The sequence below is a fragment of the Bombina bombina genome, chromosome 5 (assembly GCF_027579735.1).
Source record: "Bombina bombina isolate aBomBom1 chromosome 5, aBomBom1.pri, whole genome shotgun sequence".
In the NCBI taxonomy this organism is placed as follows: Eukaryota; Metazoa; Chordata; class Amphibia; order Anura; family Bombinatoridae; genus Bombina; species Bombina bombina.
The window spans coordinates 813,611,602-813,632,012 of record NC_069503.1 but is presented as its reverse complement, the minus strand read 5'-3'; the positions used below and the strand labels follow the sequence as shown (position 1 = coordinate 813,632,012).

The 20,411-nt window shown below is 38.3% G+C and overlaps 1 protein-coding gene across 1 annotated transcript in view; it reads right to left on the bottom strand.

Moving 5' to 3' along the window:
* Positions 1-2,079: 2,079 nt before the first annotated feature.
* LOC128660860 (acetyl-coenzyme A synthetase, cytoplasmic) overlaps positions 2,080-20,411 on the bottom strand; it is a 177,523-nt gene continuing 159,191 nt past the window's right edge. Inside the window, exons 16-18 of the mRNA XM_053714923.1 lie at positions 14,209-14,385; positions 4,268-4,342; positions 2,080-3,528 (exon numbers count right to left, since the gene is read on the bottom strand). Coding sequence (XP_053570898.1) covers positions 3,401-3,528; positions 4,268-4,342; positions 14,209-14,385 — 380 coding nt within the window. The 3' untranslated portion in view covers positions 2,080-3,400. The remainder of the gene's footprint in view (positions 3,529-4,267; positions 4,343-14,208; positions 14,386-20,411) is intronic.

The window sequence follows — 20,411 nt, the reverse complement described above, 5'->3', positions numbered from 1 at the left end:
TGAGGGCACTACAGATAAATTATCCTCTGCGTCTGCTTGCTCAATTTCTGTATTTAAAACTGAGCAATCACGCTTCCTTGGAAAAGCTGGCAGTTTGGATAAAACTGCTGCTAACTGCTGCATAGTAATAGCAATTGGAGCGCTAGATGTACTGGGCATTGCTTGCACGGGCATAGCTGGTGTTGACACAGAAGGAGGGGATAGCAAGCTATCCTCACTACCTTCAGCTAAAGAATCATCTTGGGCTACATCTTTAAGCGTGATTGTACGGTCCTTAAGCTGTTTGGACGCTATGGCACACTTCACACATAAATTTAATGGGGGAACCACCTTGGCCTTTACACATACAGAACATAGGCTATCTGAAGGGTCAGACATGTTTGACAGACTTAGACAGAACTTCAATGCAATAAAAATTATTTTTGACAAAAACGTTACTGTCTCTTTAAATAATAAAAGTGCACACTTTATTACTGAAACATCAGAAAACCATCAAATAAACATCCGATTTTAATGAAATTTTCACCACAGTGTCTTAATGCTTTGAGAAGATTGCACACAAATTTTCAAACCAATTAACCCCTTAATGCCCAAACCGGAGCTAATAACAGCAGTTAACCGGTTAAAAACACTACAGTCCCATGCCACAGTCTCTACTGCGGCCTTTACCTTCCTTAGGGATTGTTTAAGTAAGAAATAAGCCTCTCTGAAGTCCTTTCTGAAGCCTCTGGACTCCCCACGTGAAGCTGCATGAACTGCCTAGTGAAAACAACTGCGCAATTGAGGCGCGAAAATGAGGCCTCCTCCCTCTACATTCCAGAGTGGAGGGGCCTTTCTGACTAGATTAGGTGTCTAAGTAACTGCCAGGCGTAATATTAAGCCCCATAAGTATTTCAAAGTCTGAAAAAAACACCTTATTTTTACTTCAAACATGCCAAAAAGCAATCGATTTAGCCCACAATAGTGTCAACCAGCATAGAGCCCTTAATATAAGCCATAATTTTATACAGAGTCTAAGAAAAATGGCTTAACTATCCCAGAGGGGATTTCTGACAGTCTTCTAGCATTACTTGGTCTTGTTAGAAAAATGACTGATCATACCTGAAGCAGTTAAGCCTGCAAACTGTTCCCCCCAACTGAAGTTCTCTGGTTTCAACAGTCCTGCGTGGGAACAGCAATGGATTTTAGTTACTGGTGCTAAAATCATACTCCTCTCAGCAGAAATCTTCATCACTTTCTGCTGCAGAGTAAATAGTACAAGCCGGCACTATTTTAAAATAACAAACTCTTGATAGAAGATATAAAAAACTACAACTAACACCACATACTCTTTACCACCCCCGTGGAGATGCTACTAGTTAGAGCGGCAAAGAGAATGACTGGGGGGGCGGAGCCTGAGGGGAGCTATATGGACAGCTCTGCTATGTGCTCTCTTTGCCACTTCCTGTAGGGATTGAGAATATCCCACAAGTAAGGATGAAGCCGTGGACCAGATACACCAATGTAGGAGAAATATACTGAATAAGAAGCCACTAGCTCCCCTAGTGAGTAAAGTTGCCTAAATGTATCCTAGACTTAAAAGGATATATAAGTCCCAAATTATGTTCCCTTAAAGAGATAATCTCAAAAGTGCTGTCCTTCAGTACCTAGAAGGCAAAAGCACTGTGGATCCAGCTGCAGTGTTAAAAGTAAAGCACAGACTACCTAAACTGCTAAAAGCCACTCTTACTAAAGAGATTGACATGAACTCGGCTAGACCCCAATCCTTGCTTGCAGGGAAAAGTACCCATAAAAGGATTAAATATTTTCAGACACGACTTTGCACTCCTCCATTGACAGAGGCAAAGAGAATGACTGGGGATTATGTGTAAGGTAAATTACACTCAACAGTTTTGCTGGGGTGCTCTTTGCCTCCTCCTGCTGGCCAGGAGTTGAATATCCCATTAGTAATTGAACAGACGTCGTGGACTTTCCATCTCTTAGGAAAGAAAAAGTTTCACACCTCATTCACAGACCTTGCACTCTCTCACAATACCTTGCATCCTTAACCATATTAAAATATGGTAATAAATAACAACGTTTAAATTAAAAAACATAATTTTATTTGCAATAGTTTGTTACATCATGTGTTTCATAGCACATAAAACCCAGGTAATAAAAATGAAAACACGTAGAAGATCTATATTCTCAACATTCTGAGATAATAAAGTGCTGTTTTTTATAGTTACTTACTATATTGGACATGTCTCAGATTTTATTTGGCTACTGTGCAGATCCTCATGTTAACGGTTTTAGTACAAAATTAGAGTCCTTTTTGAGACTGTCATATGACATAGTAGCCAAGAATAGGGACTACTCAAACATTTCCCTAAATACCCATCTAGAAATTTTCACCCACTGATTCACCATATGGCAAACCCTCAATTATATGGAATTTTTTGCTTTCCTGGGATGGCATTAAACATAATGTGAAAACAAAAAACATAAGAAATTGGAAAACATTTACTACTTTGCAAGACAATGTTACAATACATGGAACCGCCATTGCAATGAGAATTGTTAACTTCTCCCGTATATATATTTTGAGTATATCAAAAAAGTAGCACACAAGGTCATTAAGTATAAATTACAGAAGATAAAAATGATGCTCTCCAGACAGTTTTCCCCCCTAATGTTATTGATTTGGTTTCAGTAACATTCACCTTTTATTGGATACTATACCGCAAGCTATTTTTACCAAATACATATCACTTTCTTGACGACGGAATGTTCATTGCATTATCAATGTCTCTAATGTCATAAAATCCCTAACAGAAAAGCATACACCAAGGCCAAGCACCGAAAATCACGACTAAGCATTTTACACAGTCACCTTTAGCATGGTCTTAACCTTTAAAACAAGTATTCACATTCATTTGATAAGGTTATCAGCTTATATAACAGTTCGGCTGTATGATCACTATTCAGATCTGAGGTAATAATGCCACATGTGGTCTTGTAGTTACATTCACTATAAGCCACTGTGCAAAAGAAGAAATAAAGATTAAAATTACATTTATTTTCGTACAAATCACGATAGTCTTAACAATGCGGAAGAAAATGAAACATAAAAATAAAAAAGTAACGTCTCAAATATTTTTATAAAATCAACTTACATACATGAAATAGAGTCAAACATTTTATAAACACAGGAAGAATAAGAAGATTAAAAGTAAATTAGTTACTTTGGATAAATTAACAAAGAACTTTTTCTTAAGCGGGACCCTTTAGGTTTCTTTCAAATTTGTGGATTTTGCTGACATCTGCAGATTCCACAAACTTTTGTTACTCCATATGGACGGGCTTGATAAAGTCTATAAGTAGATTTAATGAACATTTAAACAATGTATCTGTGGACACCTCATGCTGCTGCTTCACATCTCTGGCTAAAGAGGACCTCAACAATACTTGGATCGGCCAGAGTTGAGGTGTCTCCCAAATCCTTCTCATTTCGTGCAATCTGGCGCAGGACTCTTCTCATTATTTTACCTAGGAATACAGAGAATACCATAAATGTTTGCTTTCCTGGGAAATATACTTATATAGGCCAAATAATACTGAAAAAAATAAAAATAAAACAGGAATCAAAGCAAAATATGCAATACAGACACATGTCCATTTTCCTTTTTGACATGATATTATTATTTTTTCTACTATCACCTAGAATTCTATTATTAAAAACATAGTAATAAACTCAAATCATCATTCCCAATTAAATACAAAGAAACCGCATAGAAGACACAAAATGGAGCAAGTGGCTCATCTTTGCACGCATTTCTTAATTTCATGTTTTAAGCATTAATATTTTATTTCTATTCATTTTTTTCTTTAAATATTCAGTTACTATTTGTTATTCACAAATATAGGTATAGAATCCTGACTTAGCATATTTTTGGGATGGTCAACAGATGTTACATGTGGAACAGTACATTATTTTATTTAAATACTTTGAAAATGAAGACTTTTTTTGCAATCTGAATGGTGTTTTTGTCACATTGAGGTATTTCTGCTAAATAAAATTGTTTTTCTAAAAGTCCCTAATCTTGTGTAAAAAATAACATATGATGAGTTATTTAATAAGAAAGGTGTGAAGCATTTAAACGCAGTAAATGAAAAAGACAAATGCTTTAGTATTAAAGTCTTGATAAAACCTATTGTAAGAGACAAAATATTTGTTTTTATCAAACAGCCAGCTGAAACCATGTACGGAGTGTTATATATTCTTTACCTGAGCGTGTTTTGGGTAATCCAGGAGCATTCTGGATGAAGTCCGGTGTTGCTATTGGTCCAATTTTTTCCCGAACTAAAAGTTATAAAAAACATGTTTTAAATAATAAGTTAGAAAGAACATAAACACAGCACATAGAGGTAATGCATGTTGATCGAACATTTATACAACAGAAAACAAAAGTAGGTCTGCTACAGTTATTAAACACAGATCACAGAAGGCCAATTTACTCAATACATTTGTGTTTAGAAGTTTGGAAAATAATCTAAACATTTTCAAATACAAAATATGTAATTCAGCATAAAAAAAGGATATTATGCTGTAATCGTCAGAATAAAACTGCAGAGAATTTGTTTTAAATATACAGATTATACTAATGCTACAGATGGTAGACCCTAGTGATAAATCCAGTTCAGTATCCAATTCTTATGGTATAGGGTATTACAATCTGACAACATAGTAATGCAGGATAAGCATTATATTAAAATTATTACCTATATGTAAATCAGATGGGTTTTAGTATGAAAATCAAGCCCTAACTAATGTACAATCAAAGTAAATATAAAAACAGTTATAAACCCCCCTTGATATAAAAGCAATCATATTTACCATTTGGGCTGAGCACTATCAAATGTTTCTCCCCATCTGAAAACTCTCCCTGTTTTTAAGGCTATCATTTGGGTAAGTCAATAATTATCAACATTACAATACATATCGCCAGGTAGACACAGAAAATCCCTGCTAAGTATCCTCATTAAAGGGATATGAAACCCCAAACATATTTTGTGATTCAGACAGAGCAAACAATTTTAAAAAATGATTCCAATTTATTTCTTTTATCAAATTTGCTCCGTTCACATACTATTCTTTGTTGAAGAGATACTTACGGCTAGATTACGAGTTTTGCGGTATGAGTGAAAAAGCAGCGTTAAGGCTCTTTTTCACTACCGCTGGTATTACAAGTCTTGCAGGTTTAGCTGCACCGCACACTTTTTTGGCCGTAACGCAACGTAACTACCGCAGATTTCCAAAAGTCCTTTTTCAATGGGATTTCCTTTACACCGGTATTACGAGTCTGCCTGGGAGGCCAAAAATTGAGCGGTACACCCTATACCGTCAAGATCCATACCGTAAACTGAAAGTCAGTAGTTATGGGTTTTATGCTACAATGCCGTACCATAAAACTCATAACTAAAGTGCTACAAAGTACACTAACACCCATAAACTACCTAATAACCCCTAAACCGAGGCCCTCCTGCATCGCAAACACTAAAATAAAATTATTAACCCCTAATCTGCCGCTCCGGACATTGCCGCCACTATAATAAACATATTAACCCCTAATCTGCCGCCGCCACCTTCATTATACTTATTAACTCCTAATCTGCCGTCCCCGACCTCGCCACCACCTAGATTACACTTATTAACCCCTAATCTGCCATCCCTAACATCGCCGCCACCTACCATTGTATCTATCTTAGGTTTTATTTTTATTTCACAGGCAAGTTTGTATTTATTTTAACTAGGTAGAATAGTTAGTAAATAGTTATTAACTATTTACTAACTACCTAGCTAAAATAAATACAAATTTACCTGTAAAATAAAACATAACCTTAGTTACACTAACACCTAACCTTACACTACAATTAAATCAATTACATTTATTAAATACTGAAAGTCAGTAGTTATGGGTTTTATGCTACAATGCCGTACCATAAAACTCATAACTAAAGTGCTACAAAGTACACTAACACCCATAAACTACCTAATAACCCCTAAACCGAGGCCCTCCTGCATCGCAAACACTAAAATAAAATTATTAACCCCTAATCTGCCGCTCCGGACATTGCCGCCACTATAATAAACATATTAACCCCTAATCTGCCGCCGCCACCTTCATTATACTTATTAACTCCTAATCTGCCGTCCCCGACCTCGCCACCACCTAGATTACACTTATTAACCCCTAATCTGCCGTCCCTAACATCGCCGCCACCTACCATTGTATCTATCTTAGGTTTTATTTTTATTTCACAGGCAAGTTTGTATTTATTTTAACTAGGTAGAATAGTTAGTAAATAGTTATTAACTATTTACTAACTACCTAGCTAAAATAAATACAAATTTACCTGTAAAATAAAACATAACCTTAGTTACACTAACACCTAACCTTACACTACAATTAAATCAATTACATTTATTAAATACAATTAACTAAATTACAAAAAAAACAAACACTAAATTACACAAAATAAAAAAGAAATGATCAAATATTTAAACTAATTACACCTAATCTAATAGCCCTATCAAAATAAAAAAGCCCCCCAAAATAAAAAAACCCTAGCCTAAACTAAACTGCCAATGGCCCTTAAAAGGGCATTTTGCAGGGCATTGCCCCTAAGAAATCAGCTCTTTTACCTGTAAAAAAAATACAAACACCCCCCCAACAGTAAAACCCACCACCCACACAACCAAATCCCCCCAATTAAAATCCTTAAAAGGGCATTTAGCTCTTTTTCCGCCCAAACCCTAAGCTAAAAATAAAACCCACCCAATAAATCATTAAAACCCCCGAAGATCCACTTACAGTTTTTGAAGACCCGACATCCATCCTCAACGAAGTCCTCAGTGAAGCCGGCAGAAGTCTTCATCCAATTGGGCCGAAGTCTTCATCCAAGCGGCAGAAGTCTTCATCCAGACGGCATCTTCTATTTTCTACCATCCAGCGCGGAGCGGCTCCATCTTCAAGACATCCGGCGCGGAGCATCCTCTTCTGACGATGGCTACTGAAGAATGAAGGTTCCTTTAAGGGACATCATCCAAGATGGAGTCCCTTGAATTGCGATTGGCTGATAGAATTCTCTCAGCCAATCAGAATTAAAGGTGAAAAATCCTATTGGCTGATGCAATCAGCCAACAGGATTGAGCTTGGATTGGATCAGCCAATAGGATTGAAGCTCAATCCTATTGGCTGATTGCATCAGCCAATAGGATTTTTTCACCTTTAATTTCGATTGGCTGAATTCTATCAGCCAAATGGAATTCAAGGGACGCCATCTTGGATGACGTCCCTTAAAGGAACCTTTATTCTTCGTTAGCATCGACAGAAGAGGATGCTCCGCGCCGGATGTCTTGAAGATGGAGCAGCTCCACGCCGGATGGATTAAGACAGAAGATGCCGTCTGGATGAAGACTTCTGCTGGTTGGGATGAAGACTTCGGCCTGCTTGGATGAAGACTTCTGCCGGCTTCGCTGTGGACTTCTGCCGCTTCGTTGAGGATGGATGGCGGGTCTTCAAAAACTGTAAGTGGATCTTCAGGGGTTAGTGTTCGGTTTTTTAAGGGTTTACTGGGTGGGTTTTATTTTTAGCTTTGGGTTTGGGCAGAAAAAGAGCTAAATGCCCTTTTAAGGGCAATGCCCATACAAATGCCCTTTTCAGGGCAATGGGGAGCTTAGGTTTTTTTTAGTTAGGATTTTATTTGGGGGGTTTGGTTGTGTGGGTGGTGGGTTTTACTGTTGGGGGTTGTTTGTATTTTTTTTACAGGTTAAAGAGCTGATTTCTTTGGGGCAATGCCCCACAAAAGGCCCTTTTAAGGGCTATTGGCAGTTTAGTTTAGGCTAGGGTTTTTTTTTATTTTGGGGGGGCTTTTTATTTTGATAGGGCTATTAGATTAGGTGTAATTAGTTTAAATATTTGATCATTTCTATTTTATTTTGTGTAATTTAGTGTTTGTTTTTCTTGTAATTTAGTTAAATTACTTATAATCAGTGTTTTTTCCATTTAGTCTGGTAATGTCTGTGGATCGTCTAATACTTGCTGCTAAGGGCTCCATGCATAGAGCAAACAGGGGGGATAATAAACATCCCTGCCTAGTGCTATTTATTATATTTATAAATTTGGAGTGGTGACCTATAGCTCTAACTGTTGCAGTGGGTCTGGAATATATACCTTTGAGAGCATCTACAAAAGGGCCTCTAAATCCCATTTGTTCCAGAACTGCAAACATATATTCCCAATCAATTCTATCAAATGCCTTCTTTGCATCCAATGATAGGACCAGAGAAGGCGTTTTCATCTCGACCAGGTGAGCAATTGTTGTAAACATGCGCCTGACATTATCAGGTGCCTCTCTACCCGCCAAAAAACGAACCTGGTCCGGATGCACTATACCTGGTAGGATTGTTTTTTACTCTGTTAGCTAGTATTTTGGTAAAAATTATTATGTCCTGATTAATTAGAGATATGGGTCTGTAGCTGGAGCACCATTTCGAGTTTTTCCCCGGTCTGGCTATTACTACTATTCTAGCTCTTAGGAGGGTATCTAAGGGTATTTCGTATCCTTGCATGATATAATTTGAGAATTTGACTAGGTGAGGTATTTAAATCATCCCTATTATTGATCAGATAATAAAGGTAATTGGGCTTTGTCTAAAAATGTTGTTAATAGGATCGTAGTCTGTGGGGAGTAGGTTACCTTAGTTCTGTCATAGAGGGTGCTGTAATATTGTGCAAAACAGTCAACTATTTCTGGGGGGTGGGGAAATCTCAGTATTATCTTGTTATTTAATTCTGGGTATTGCTGAGTGCCTGAGCCCGATGTTGTTTGCTATGTATCTGTCCGGTTTGTTAGCGTAAATATAATAGTTTGTTTTTAGTCTGAATGCCGCTTTGACGGAATGGTCATTGAGAATGTTTGCTAGTTTTCAGGGTTTATCTTGTAGTTGTTGTAAAAAGCTTCTGGAGTGTGTGAGTTTGTGTTGTTTTTCCAATAGTTCTATTTCCTGTTGTAGGTTTATTCTATGTGCATTTAATTTTTTATTGAGAATGGATTTTTCTCTTATTAGTAGGCCTCTTAAATATGTTTTGTGAGCTGCCCACGTGATATGGGTTTGTCTGTCGTTCCTGTGTTAATATCCCAATATTCTGTCATATTCTGTAGTATATTATTTTTAATTATAGGGTCTTTTAGGCAAAATAGGTCATATGTCCAGGATTTGGTCCTGTCAACGTTTTAAAGATTACCCAATTTAAGCTGTACTATAGAGTGGTCCGACCATACACAAGTGTGAATTGAAGATGAGTTTAAGGTGAATTGCAAGATTTGGCTGATTAATATGTAGTCAAGTTTCGTGTAAGTTTTGTGTGCCGCATAGAAATATGTTGTGTCTGTAGTGTTTTCCAGGAATCGATAAGGGAGTGTGGAGCTAAATGATCAAGTATTGTTTTAATCAGTTTGTTTTGTTTGTGTTGTCTACTAGATAGCAGATAAGTTGTTTTCCATTGTGCAGTGTAAGGTCTACGTTGAAATCTCCTGCAAGTATAATCCTGGTTTTGGACCAATCAATTAGCAAATGTGCAATTTGTTTGAAAAGGGTCTCTTTCCTTTCATTGGGAGCGTATATATTGCAGAATAAAATGTCTGTATCTTGTAGCTGACCTCTTACTAACAAGTATCTGCCCTCCCTGTCTTCTATTGTTCTATTGTATTTGTGTATAAAGGGTAATGAGGAATGTATGAGTATAGAGACTCCCCCTTTTCTTTTTAAATCTACTGTAGCATGGTAGTGTTGGTGAAATTCTTTAGCCCAATATTTAGGTATTTGTGACCTCAGAAAATGTGTTTCCTGAAGAAAAATCACATTTGCTCTCAAATTTTTGTATTGTGTGATAGAGGTCCTACGTTTAATGTCAGAATTCAAACCTCTAACATTATGAGAAACCAAATTAATCATCAAGGAATCCATCTATTGCGGTATGTATTGGGGAGAGTATAATTCTGCATAGATTCTGTCAGGTTAGAGTGTGGATGTTGGCTATCTTTGCTGAAGTGGGATCCTAGTGTCCCCCTCAAACTATGTGATACATTTAGTATACATATGTGAGCAATATGAATCAGCAACCAAAGAAACATAATTTTGCATTGTAAACAAAACCGTACACAACAAATAGTACTAAGTAAACTAACATGGTACATTGTAGTATGCATCTAACAATAATAAAACACTGTTGGAGGACTTGTCAGCTAAATTCTAACTATTAATATGATTAGACTTAGCTATCCAACTAATTTTAAAAAATTCGAGGGAGACACCTATTGGGTAGAAAGTAATCCTTGTGGATTGTGTCTCCCATTTTTTTAGGGAAATAATTAGTAGTCAAGATTTCTAAGGGCCTAAGCCATATCATCCCATTCTGCCTATATATGCTACGGCAAATTAATGGGTCTATATCAGCAGGAATGGTATGGAGTATAAAGAATAGGTTATTTAGTTTCATGTGAGGATGAGTCCATAGGTATGGTGCTCTGGAATTTTATTCCAGAGTTGGTTTTGCAAGATTTCCTTCTCTTGTTGTGATCAGTCATGTTAGTTTCTGTTTCTTTTTGTTTGCCTTTGACCAGGAGGATTTTTGAGATGATAGTCGTATGTATGACCCTTCTTTAGGGTCCTGTGGTTGTTTTTCTGGTGGGTCCAGTCCCAGTGACTTGCAGGCAACGGGTATGTCTTGAGTGTTAATCAAATCATAAAAAACTTCAAAGAAAGCCAGCACCACTCACCAAACTTCAGGGGCACGGAAAAAGGGGCAAGCCACATCCCAACATCATATTGCACAATTCAAGAAATGTTCCAGCCTCCAAAAAATTAGTTAAAAGACCTTTATTGTCTCATGCGGGGTCCATAATACAAACAACGTTTCAAACCAGCAAGTGGTTCTCAGTCATGTTCTACTAAGAACCAATTGCTGGTTTGAAACGTTGTTTGTATATATGGACCCTGCATGAGACAATAAAGGTCTTTTAATTAATTGTTTGGAGGCTGGAAAATTTCTTGAATTGTGCAATATGTCTTGAGTGTCCCTGATAGAGATTATTTTGCCCTCCTTATTGATATTGAGTGAGAAGGGGAAACCCCACCGATATGGGATGTTATGTTTCCTCAGCAACATGGTAAAAGGCTTGAAGGATGCATGTCTCTGGAGAGTCTTTGGACACAGGTCCTGATAAAATTGTATCACGTTCCCTTGGAACTTAAAAGTAGGTTGTTTCTGGCTGCTGATAGGATCTTTTCTTTCTCATTAAATCTGAGGAAGTTGATTATCACATCTCTGGGTGGAGCATTCTCCCTGGGTTTGGCTTTGAGTGCCCTGTGTGCTCTTTCAATTGACCATTCTGTTTCTCCGCCTTCCCCAGTGATGGAAGTAAATAATTGTATAAGATATGATAGTAGATCTTTCATAGTGATTGTTTCAGGCACCCCTTTCAGGCGTATGTTGCATCTCCTTGTCCAATTCTCGAGATCTTCGAGTTTATCTTGGGCCTCTATTAACTGAAGTTGTTGAGAGGAAATAATTTGAGCCATCATGGTCATGTCATCAACCATTGAGTCTCTAGTTTCTTCTAGGGTTTCCACCCTGTTACCTAGCTCTGCTATGTCTGTTCGGATTTCTGCTAAATTGTTTGTTATTGTAATATGCATTGTATCCATTTTGTTATATAGCTTGTTTAGATACTAGCTTTTCCAGGTCCGCTTTAGTGTTGTTCTTCCCCTGCTGCTGGAGACCCAATAATGGAGTCTGCTTCTGCATCCGCATCAACCGCTGTGTTAGAATGCGGCTTTCTGTTTTTGTAGTTTTAAAAAATACATTGACTGCAGAGCGTTTATTCCCTTTTTCTGATTTCGACATTTTTCTTGCTGACATTTTGTTGTGGGGTATTCAGAGTAGTGTATCTAGTACTGAGACAGCTTGCCTAGTGTTTAGCAGATGTGGGCAGTCCAATCCCTGACATAGGGTGGTGTTGCACTATCAATATATGTTTATGGTGCTTCTGTAAGAGTTCTTTTATTTATTTGTTGGTACCAGGTCAGTACTGTTGCTGGAAGTAGCGTATGTGCTATATGCCCCTTTAATATATTGTAATTAGATATCCCTCTGTAGCTGGTTTAGTGGTTTAGATGTTGTCTGTGTATATCATGACTAAGGCCCCTATCTTTCATCTTAGCTGGCTTATATGTAAGCAAGTTATAAGAAAAAATCCTCTCTCACATCTCCATATGCTCCCATTATAGCTGCCCTATCGATCACAGTTTAAGAGAAACCTCAGTCTCTTTGATGGCCACGTGGGTTTATGGCATCAGGTACTCACGGTTGTGGCGCATTTATGTCTAGACCTCTGCTTGATGTGTTGTGGCTCCAGATCACCTGTCTCTTGCCTCCGATCGATTTCTGGCCCCTCTGGGTCCTGTTCAGTTTATTATGCGGAACGGGATTTGCCTTCCGCCGTGTGCGTTATTATAGGTCGAAGGCCGCTTCTGTGAGTCCCGTGGTGTAAATGATCGCCGCTGCTCTCCTGCAGCTTTATTCTGGATGCCTAGTTCAGCGCATAAGGCCGCTGTTCTTTATCTGCCGCTGTCGGAACACTTATTTTGGCTAATTCCCCTTTACTAATAGCCTCTGTGCCTCCAAATAGTGTTTACTTTAGACCGAGCTCCTTCACTACGCAGCCATCTTGGTTGCCATCCAGGCTCCGCCTCCTCTTACCTGCAAATTTATACTGCAGTGCCTCATCAATAACCCTTTCTTTTAAGTCTCTGAAATGTACAGCTCTAACTCCCCCAACACATTTCCTTCTATGGCTGTATCTATATCTAGCATTGCTTTTTGTAGAATGCAGCCCTGTACAGTGATTATCTGCTGGAGCATGCCTAGAAGCAAATAAGTTGCTGTGAAATACAATGCGTGTGCTCCTGATGCTAAACACTAATAAAGGGGGGTGGATCATACTAATCCAGGCAGCATGGCTATTAAACTAATTTTGCTTATTTTTGAAAATTATTTTAAAATACTTGCCAGTAATTTTAAAACATTTTTTGTGCAAAATTTTTTTTCCCTTAATTAGCCCTTTTAGGATATGCACAGATCTCAACATGTTTTATAGCACTTTAAGGTATGTCTTGAACATTTCTGGTTTTAAAGAGATATTCCAGACAAAATTGGAAACCACATGGGAGCATTTCGGTATTGAATAGAAGCATTTTTGCAATATGCATGTATTAGCAAAAATGCTTCTAATAAAAGCTATAGCTGTTTTAAAAGTGTATTTAAGTATGCAACGTGCACCAGCATTTTAAACACAGCATTTGCTCAGAGAGCCTAAGGTGCTTTTACCATCTGGTAATGACTCAATTTGTTAATTGTTCACATGATAAAAGCCCCACTGATTATCTGAGCAGCCACAGTATTTAAAATTTGGGTGCAGTGACAATATTTAGCTATGCTTCACATGCATGTGCAGAGAACAATTCTAACACTAAAACAGTGATAACTTTTACTAGAATAATTTTTTCCAATACATATATATTGCAAATATGTTTCTATTCAAAGATGTAATTAATATATGTGCAATTAAATTTTGACCGGAATGTCCCTTTAAAGGGACATGAAACCCCAATTTTTTCTTTCATGGTTTAGAAAGAGCACGCAATTTTAAACAACTTTCTAATTTATTTCTATTATCTAATTTGTTTAATTTTGTTGATATGCTTTGCATTGCTATTCCTTCAACAAAGGATATCTAAAAAATGAAGCTAAATATATCATAGAAGTAAATTGGAATGTTGTTTAAAATTGTATTCTCTATCTGAATCATGACAGAATTTTTTGGGGTTTAGTGTCCCTTTAAGGTTAATCTTACCTTGAAATTTTAACATCATTCTCTATAATGTTTAATTCCACATTTCTGTATTTGCCTCTGAGCATCTATTCCCATTTAATAGCATTTTATTATTGCACTGCTATGTCAGGCTGGTATTATATTATTGTCTATGTTGTGGAATGTTATGCCTTCACGTCTGTACCTCAGCATGTCTTTATCTTTTGTATGCACCTGTGCTTCTTTAATAAAAAAGAATAAAACAAATAAATAAACAACAATACAGCCTACCTTGTTTTTTTAGTTCCTCTGAAACCCTCTCTGTGAATTTCTTTCCATCCTTCAAAATGACAAAGCAGTATAGACATTCTCCTTTCACCTTGTGCGGACGGCTCACCACTGCAGCCTCTGCCACTGCTGGGTGCTCGGCTAAGGCAGACTCGACCTCTGCTGTACTCATCAAGTGCCCTGTAAGAAAGGGTCATAACATTAGTGCACTAGCTGAAAAAATATGCAGACTACTGAATAAAAATGTCATTAAACTCAAAATGTATTTTTTCCAATAAAACTATTATGACAACATTTTTAATGCGCTATCATTATTTATTTTGCTCACATTACTTTTCATTTCTAAGTTGCACCCAATTTTGATGTTTTACTCTTTTTTATTTCTTTTCTAAAACGACGTTTCTGTACCTTGCGGAAAAAATAAATTTATACTTACCGATAAATGTCTTTCTTTCAAGCTGATGAGAGATCATAGGTGTCCATAACATGTGGGATATATTTCCTGCCACTAGGAGGAGGTCAAGAACCCTAACAAGAGCTTTAATCCCTCCCACCTCAGTTTATGTATAGCCGAGCAGAGGAGACAGAAATGGTAGGAAAGACAGAAAGCAGGGTTAAAGGACCAGTCAATACAGCAGATTTGCATAATCAACAAATGCAAGATAACAAGACAATGTAATAGCCCTTAGTCTGAACTTCAAATGAGTAGTAGATTTTTTTTTCTGACAATTTTAAAAGTTATGTCTATTTCCACTCCCCCTGTACCATGTGACAGCCATTAGCCAATCACAAATGCATACACGTACCATGTGACAGCCATCAGCCATTCACAAATGCATACACACTTATTCTTGCACATGCTCAGTGGGAGCTGGTGACTCAAAAAGTTTAAATATAAAAAGACTGTGCACCTTTTGTTAATGGAAGTAAATTGGAAAGTTGTTTAAAAAGGCATGCTCTATCTGAATAATGAAAGTTTATTTTTGATTGAGTGTCCCTATAAGAACTGTCGCCCATATAGCAAATAACTGGGCGGGCAGGTCTGGAAGAAGCATAAATATCAAAATGGCAAAATTTAGAAAAGGTATGGAGAGAAGACCAAGTTCCGGATTGCAAATCTGTTCCAAGGAGGCGTCATTTTTGAAGACCTAAGTAGTAGATACAGACCTAGTAGTATAAGCAGTTACTCTTTGTGGAGAAGGATTTCATACAAACCAAGTAAGCCTTACAAATAGTCTTCTTCAGCCATGATACCAAGGCCACCGCTGTAGCCTTTTGACCCTTTCTGGGACCTAAAAGTGGACAAATAAGATAGAAGTCTGTTTAAAATCTTTAGTAGCCTGAAGATAAAATTTTAAGGGTCTGACTACATCCACATTGTGTAGTAGGTGTTCCTTAGAGTTAGAATGTTTGGGCACAGAGAAGGAACAACAATATCCTGATTAATATTTTCTGAAGACACTACCTTCGGAAGAAAATAATATTTAGTTTGGAGAACCGCTTTATCCTCATGAAAAATCAAATAGGGATTATACGAAGACAAGGCTGATAAATCAGAAACTCTTCTAGCGGAAGAATTGGCTAGAAGAAAGAAAACCTTCCATGATAATAACTTAAGGTTCACAAGGGGGACTTGCAAAACAGAAAGAACCAGATTCAAATTCCAAGGGGGAGAAATGGACTTAATAACAGGGTAAATTCTCATCAAGGTTTGAACAAAAGTTTAAACATCAGGCAACATAGCCAGCTTTTTGTGAAACAAAACAGATAATGTTAAAGAACTAGTTAATAAATCCTTATTCAGTCCATCCAGAAGGAACTGAAGAATTCTGGGGATTCTAAAAGATTTCCAAGAGAAACCTATAGAAGAAAACCAAATTGTATGACAAATTTTCTGTGTAACAGGTTTTCTGGCTTTCAGTAAAGTAGAGATAACAGAATCTGAGAAGTTTGCAGTTCAATTTGGATGCCATTATATCTATTTCTGGAAGACCCCACCTCAGAACAAATTGATCGAACACGTCCTGATGAAGAGACCATTCTCCTGGATGGATGGACTGACGACTTAGGTAATCTGCTACCCAACTGTTCACTCTAGGAATGTGAATGGCCGATAGGGTGCAGTGGTTTGCCCAAGAGAGAATGAGAGATACCTCTTTCATAGCTAAGGGACTTGCGTGTTGTCTGACTCGAATTAAATACCCTTTTCTCTTTGAGAAGGGGCCAAAATTGAAGGGCCTGAAGAATAGCACAAAGTTCTTGGATATTAATAGGTAATATTGCCTCCTGAGGGGACCATACTCCCTTCACCCTCTAGGATTTCCAAAAAGCACCCCGACCCATCATACTTGCATCCGTAGTGACTACAGTCAAGATAGGTAAAAAAAAATTGAATCTCTAAGGGTCAAATAGGGACTTTCCTCCACCATGAGAAAGATTGCTTGTCTGAAAAACTGAGCTCTATCTTCTGTTCCAGATGGAAACAAATTATTTGACCACTGTTGGCATGGACAATTTTGATAATAGAATCAAATTCATATCCAAAAAGCATCTTCCCTTCAAAAGGGAATGATAATAGCCTTGTGACGGATACCCCGGCTACCCTGACTGGGTAGCTCCGCCAAAGGGGTCCTTCTTCCTCCCTGCCGACTGCAGCTATGTAGCTGGCAAGTGACCACAGCCTATAGCCACCCCTGATGCCCGACAGCACCAGTACTCAGGGTCCCACCCTGTGGCAGACTCGGGCTACCAAGACTAGGTAGCTCTGCCAGAGGGTCCTTCCTCTGCCTGGAACAGGCTGCTATGTAGCCCAGGAAAATGATTTTAGCAGGAGCCCACCCAAATAACTAGGACATGCTAGCATTCAGGTGAAACAGGAACTGATTTTATTGAAAACACACACTCTTTTTATAAAAGAAAGCTCATCTTGATAAGACCCTGGACAATCCCACTATTTTCCCGCCATTCCCGCCCCTCCAGACAGCCCGGCACCCCATAGGAACCACAGTCCCACATAATCCCAATACCTAGGGGTGGCGGTTTCAGGGTATCATTTTAAAGCTCTTGGTCCCCAGATGCCACAGTCCAAAAATCAGATGATTCGTTACTGGGGACCAGAGTTACAGTGCGTTGAAGTTATGGGGTTAGGGGTGTCCAAAACCCCTGGTTCCCAAAGGAGCTCCCCTCTGATAATTCCCACATCTCTTGTTCTTCCTAGTGGCTACCAATCCCCAAAAGAGCGGAGCTCTGGGGCAAAGGGCTGCTGGAGCGACCAGGGATAAAGTTAGCGGGTGTCCTGCTGTCCTATGGCCGACTGGGAGTTCCAGGAGCCCAGCCAGCCTGAGAGGACTTAGGCGGTTGTCCGTTGTGAGGCAGCCAACCGGGAGTTCCAGGAGCCCCGCCAGCCTAGGAGGGTTTTCCTGGTCATACACCAGCTCTTCACAAAACAAGCAAATAAAAGCTTCCAGAGATTGTGGTTGCTCTGAGGAGCCCCAAACCACTGAGAAACAACAGGGGTGAGGTGGTGGGGGGGGGGGGTAGTTGGGGGTAGCCTTAGCTGTCTGGTACCCGTGACAAGCCTAATCTTAGAGACCATATCAGCTGGCCAAGATTTAAGCCATAAAGCTCTCCTTAATAAAACAGCAATGGACATATTCTTGACATCAATTTTGATGATGCCAAAGACTGCATCACAAATGAAATCATTAGCCATCTTAAGGACTTTAATGAAGTCGTGAATATCCTCAGAAGATTGATAAGAAATTATCTAAGACAGAGAATCACGTCAGAAGGACACCGCTGCGGCCACACAGGCGATTGCTACTGCAGGTCTTAGCTGAAGAGATGACTGGGAGAATAATTTTCTAAGCAAGGACTCAGATTTGCAGTCCATTGGATCCCTAAATAAAGAACTATCCTCCATAGGAATAGTAGTGTCTAGCTAAGGTGGAAATAGCTCCATCAACTTTAGGGACAACTTCCCAGGCTCTTAAATTCTTCTCTGAAAGTGGATACTTTCTTTAGAACCTGTTAAGATGCAAAATGAATGCCTGTTTTTTTTTTCTCTGGATTCGGTTCTGATAGTTCTAAGGTATTCAGAAGTGGATATGGCCCACTTTAAATCTTAATTCCGGAACGATATGCAGGCCAAAGCCTGTGAGTAAAAACACAAAAACACACAATTTTCATGACAAAGTGAAAAAAAGCCCCTCTTTGGTTCCCCTTCCATCCCCAATCCTAACTGCACCCACAATGAGCTGCATAAGGCAGTTGGCTGTTTTCTTAAAGAGACATTGAAGATTTTTTGGTTTGTAAGGAAAAATGGTGAACTGAAATCAAAAACATACTGTGAGCTGCTAAGGGGTAATAGAGCAATGGAATAAGAATACATTTTTTTGTGTTAAACACATAGGGAAAGCATTATGTGTAAAGTATGTGAACCCCCAACTATGTAGTACCTATTTAAGGTACCTATTTAAGGAGAGTACTAGGAATAATAATAATAATTACCTGGACTGCAGCACCCCTCCACTGTATCTTACCAGCTTGCTGAGGCCTTTCTCACAGAATGCCGATTCAGTAGAGAGCCAATGCAGTGCAAGTTAATATATGCAGAGGATACTTGCAGATATACCAGTAACCCTTCAGGTGGAGGCTAAGGGACGGGGTACCCACAATGCCTGAGGGCAATTATGGCTGAGAGATTTACCTGTGAGGGTACTGACATGCTATAACTGAGGTATTCCTTTACCCCTATTTCACTCAGAATCTTGAAGCAATTATCCTGAAGTCTTTCCTGAGCCAAGATGGAAGAGGGGTACTGGGTCTCAAGTCAGGTCTGAGCTCCCAATAAATGATTAGATAGAGGAGAGGAGGTGGGAAGGATTAAAACTCTTATGGACCTCATCATCTTACAAAAGAAAAAACTTTTATTTTTATGCTTGTAAATCGTGTCACTGTCTACCAATAAAGCAGCCGGAGATCAGCCAGTGAGCAATTAGGCACTGTTGAACTTCCTGCTGGCTTCAAAATAAAAACAAATAGCTTTAATGTAACCCTTTATGCAATGAAAAAATTGTTTAACATGTTTAAATAATGATTTATGTGTGCATAATATATTGAGTTTTATGTCTCTTTAAAACTTAAAGTTGTGTTTTTCCACTTCCTCCAGAGAATTAGAAGTGCACCCTGCAGACAATACTGAAACATGCTACACAGTGGATGCCTCATTAGTGTAGTAGTAAAAGTATATATGTAGATCATTTGCAATGATCTATATATATGCAAGTAAATGAAAGTTGGCATAAAAAGCCTCATTCTAACATTCTGCAGGAAACAAACTATATGCTGAGAGAAGAGAGAAAGCTCACAGAAACTTGACATAATGATCTTAGTCTCTGCATTGAGAAAGACTGATTTGCAGTACCAACTATGACCACTTGATGGCAGAAGAAAACATTTGCTAGCTGTACTGCTGCAATGTGGTACACAATGTGGTTGACATCACAGTGTCCACAAACAATTTCAGAAAACCTATGATTTATGTTTATTGTACAACCATATTTAAAAATGCTGAAATTAATATCCATGAAAAATGTAATAGTGTCTATACCTGACACAGATATGCCCACTTTTATTATCAAATTTGCTTTATTTTCTTGGTATCCTTTGTTGGAGAAGAAGCAATGCACTAATGGGCGCTAGCTAAACACAGGTAAGCCAATGGCAAGTGGCATATATGTGCAATTACCAACTAGCTCCCAGTAGTACATTGCTGCTTCAATAAATGATACTAAGAGAAAGAAGCAAATTAGATAACAGAAGCAAATAGGAAATATGTTTCTAATTGCATACTCTATTTAAGGGGATTTTAAACCTGTCCACAGGCCTCCCCAACAGGCCAGATTTTCAGGATATCTGAACTAGCGCAAAGGTGAAATAATGAGCTCTTTAGTAAACATTGTTACCAACCTGCTCTCATCCAAGGTAATTCTGGAAATCGGGACTGTTACGGAGGCCTGAGGACAGGTTCAAAAACCTCTGTTTTATCTGAATCATGAAAGTTTAAATTTGACTTTACTGTCCCTTTAATCTCTTAAACCTCTAAAAAAGTCTAAAAAAAAAGGTAATAAGTTTTATTTTAAGAATGCAATATATACTGTATATACTGTGTGTGTGTGTGTGTATATATATATATATCGTAATTG